The following is a 3,443-nucleotide window of genomic DNA, read 5'->3' as shown; positions in this document are numbered from 1 at the left end:
AAAAAAAAAAAAAAAAAAAAAAAAAAACACCTCTCACAATCCCAGTACACAAGAGCTCTATTCCCCCCCCCCTTCAAACTACTGTGCCCCTTTCATACTAATATGCCACTAAAAAAATATAAATAAGGACTTCAATTAAATTTGGAATCATCAGAAAGGATCACATGGATGAAGATCCAGGAAACAAATCTGGAAAGTGCCAGCAGTAAAGTAAATCCTAAATTCAGGGAGCAGGTAGAAGAAAAGTGTAAGGATTTCTATTAAATGAAGCTCAGGCACTCTAAAAGTTAAGTTCTCTTTAAATGCCTACAATCAAAGCACCAAACTACAAAGCATTACCTGAATTTTATGTTAGTCTTCTGACAACAAATCAACCTCGTAATTTTAAGGCTTATAGATTAATGGCAGAATAGGTACTAGAACCAATGATGCTGATTGTGGCTCAGAAGAATAGAAGGCACTTCTACTTTTTTCATTCATATCAGTGTGACACAAAAAGTTTTTATATGGATTTCACTTGGTTTCAGTGTTCATTTGCAGGAGTTTCTGTTCRACTCTGTCAGCCACCAGATTCATACTACAACTCCGAAGAGCTTTTATTAGGTCAGCAACCTTTGCATCTTTTCCCTTCCACTTCTGCCATTCTCGAAGCGACTGAATCAATTGTTCATGCAAGTTAAATGGATAGGCTGACACAATTCTGTCCATTCGCACTTCAGAAAAGCCAAGACTTCGCATCAGCATTTTCCAGTCTCTCCCAACATTTTCACATATGACTTCAATGGCTGCTTTCTGCAGACCTGAAAAAGCAGAACAAAAATCCTTATACCAATTGAACGACGGATTTACTGACATCAGAAATATTGGAAATTGTTTTTTATTTAGCATTTTGCTACAATTGTTAAGTCTGTGCACATACCAAAGATCCCATCATGCTTGAGAAACTGCTGGATGTATTAAGAACAGTATATTAGCAAGCACATCATAGGATTTTCCAAGTGACCACTAGGTATAAAAGGGAAGAAATTTCCATCCTGGAAAGCTGTTTGCAACCGGTGTTGCCCTCAGGGTACGTTTCCAGGGTATGACGTAGCCCTTTGCGGGAACAAGCAGGGAAACACCGTTAACAGCGTCCTCACGGCAGGCCCTGGAAGGGAGCCGTGCCCCACGGCTGTCCCGAGCACATCCAGGGCTGGGGAGCGGGTACAAACTTTTTTTTAGGGGGGTGGGGGGTTGTCCACCTACGCTTTTCATTGACGTCTGGCTGATCGGCAGCGTTGCCTTCCCCTCCCTCCACGAACTGCTCCAGCCGCACCATCAGGTCCTCCCGCTTGACGGCCCGCAGCAAGGTCTCCAGGAAGCCGACGTCGTCGGCGGCGATGTCCCGCTGCTCGAGGAGCAAGCTGAAGAGCTCCCTGGCGCTCCGCACGGACTCCAGCTTCCTCTTGCCGATCTTGTTCTGGCACAGGAATTTCAGGTCGGAGAGCTCGCTCTCGGACAGGCTCGAGGAAAACGAGTGCAGCAGAGTCAGAAACGGATCCATAGCGTCGGCGGCGACCGCTCACGACGCCCCACCCGCAGGCTCGGCGGCCCCCTCTCCCCCCGCCTCGCCAACCCCGGAGAAACAGCTCCCTCCTGCTCCAACGTGCCGCCTCCCCAGGCGGCCGGAGCGGCAGAGCCCCGGCCCGGCCCGGCCCGCCCGCGATGGTGGAACGCGCCGCCAGCCCGGAAGTCACGTGGCGGCCGCTTTCCCCTTCCCCAGGCGCGGCGGGCCGTTGGGCGGGCCGGGCGCGCGCAGGCGGCCGGGCGCGCGCGGAGCTGTGGGGAGAGGCGGCTGGGCGCCTGGGAGCGGCGGCAGCGCCGTCACCTCGGGGCACCCCCGCCCCGAAGCCCCTCCGCGACGGCGAAGTTGGGCGGCGAAACCTCGTTTTTGCAGGGAGGGGCTCCTGCTTCCCTGATGCTTTACACAGCTTAACAGAATAATAACGTGTGCTACCTTTGTCCGTTTAAACGGGCCCTGTCCGAAGCGACCCCTGAGGCCCACAGGAACGTTTGGGAGGCCAAAGAGGGCTGCTGGTGGCCCTGCCACACTGTCGGGGGCAGAGGGTTCCCTGTGCAGCAGCATGGAAACGCCACCTACTGCATAATTTGAAAGTAATTAGGAACATGGAGTGTTTGAAAGGTCACAAAGATTAACTGACTGGTTATACTGAATACAAACGCTATGGCTGGAGCCAGCTTCAACAAGGGCTCTCTCTAGCTGTGGGAGCTGTGGCAGGAGGGAGACAGATCTCTCTCAAAAGAGCTGCTTGTGCTGCCCTGGTGTCCCATGTGGCAGCCCAGCAAAGCCCTCTTGCCCACCCTGCACTACCTCTGTTTTCTCCAGAAATGCAAGCCTTTCCCTAGAAACATGGGGCCTACAGCGTGCCGTTAGTTGCTCACAAAAATGAATCTTTGGAAATAACTCCTGAACTTGAACTTAAAAAGAAGAGATGGTGCAAACTAGCAGTCTCTGTACTTTAAAGACAATTTTTATACAAGGTGAAAGGTTGTGAACTTTTCTTAATTATGAAAGTTCAAGTTTGTGCCATTGTTTTGTAGATCTCTAAAATTCAAAACAGCCATACTGGTTTGTTTCACAAGATGTGTAGGTAGTTCCAGGGCTTTCCTTGTTCCTTCAGTGAATACTGGCATGTTGCTACCTCGAGCTACCCCCATTACTAAATTCTTTCCAGTATATCCTTTAATTTATTGTTGCTGCAACACACAAATAGAACTATGGTCCTTGCCATAAAGAGATTACAGTCTTAGATACACAGACTTAAGTGTTATCATTTTCCACATCTCCTCCTTCTCTAGTCTCGCATTCCAACTTGGAGAACAACTCCTACTCCCAAAACATTTATAAAACTCCCACAAGCACAAGCCCTCCTTAGATAGAATTGCTAGATTTTCGGTGTCCTGTTTCAGTCCGTTATACAAATCCRGTGTTGTGCGTGATCAAGAAAGCCAACATCTGGGGCTAGCTACACACAATCTGTACATCCAGAACAGTGGCCACAATGATAACGGGATGTGTGCATTTCACACTAAATACAAGAATAGTTTTCCCTATAGTCCTCCCAGGTTATATGAGCACTGGACAACCTTGTGTCCTCCAAAGAAGCATTCCTTTAAAATCGTTTCCTCTTCTATAGCATTAGCARTGCTTTCTTTGATTTTAACCAACTAAACCCCAAATTCRTAATGAATAATGGGGCTTCAATCATCCTCCTCTCTTTTTCCTCACACAGGAAAGGTGACAGGTCATCTAATCATGCCGATCTTAGACAACATCTAAAGTGCATATTACTCCCAGTCTTTCAGAAGAAATATGAAACCTGTTTAAATGAGAGATTCTGTGGAGTCTCTAAATGCAGCAAATTGGAGGGAATTAACTTAGT

The 3,443-nt window shown here is 48.1% G+C and overlaps 1 protein-coding gene across 1 annotated transcript; it reads right to left on the bottom strand.

Moving 5' to 3' along the window:
• Positions 1 to 8: 8 nt before the first annotated feature.
• On the bottom strand, positions 9 to 1,606 carry FADD (Fas associated via death domain). The gene is made up of 2 exons (XM_085300814.1): positions 1,246 to 1,606; positions 9 to 800 (listed from the first exon to the last, which is right to left on the bottom strand). The coding sequence occupies exons 1-2, from the start codon at positions 1,541 to 1,543 to the stop codon at positions 514 to 516; spliced, it is 585 nt and encodes a 194-aa protein (XP_085156940.1). The 5' UTR covers positions 1,544 to 1,606; the 3' UTR covers positions 9 to 513.
• Positions 1,607 to 3,443: the final 1,837 nt, after the last annotated feature.

This window comes from Rhea americana, unplaced genomic scaffold (genome assembly GCF_003343005.1).
Source record: "Rhea americana isolate MKP2758 unplaced genomic scaffold, rheAme1 scaffold_17, whole genome shotgun sequence".
Lineage (NCBI taxonomy): Eukaryota > Metazoa > Chordata > Aves > Rheiformes > Rheidae > Rhea > Rhea americana.
This window is presented reverse-complemented; position numbering and strand designations above follow the sequence as displayed.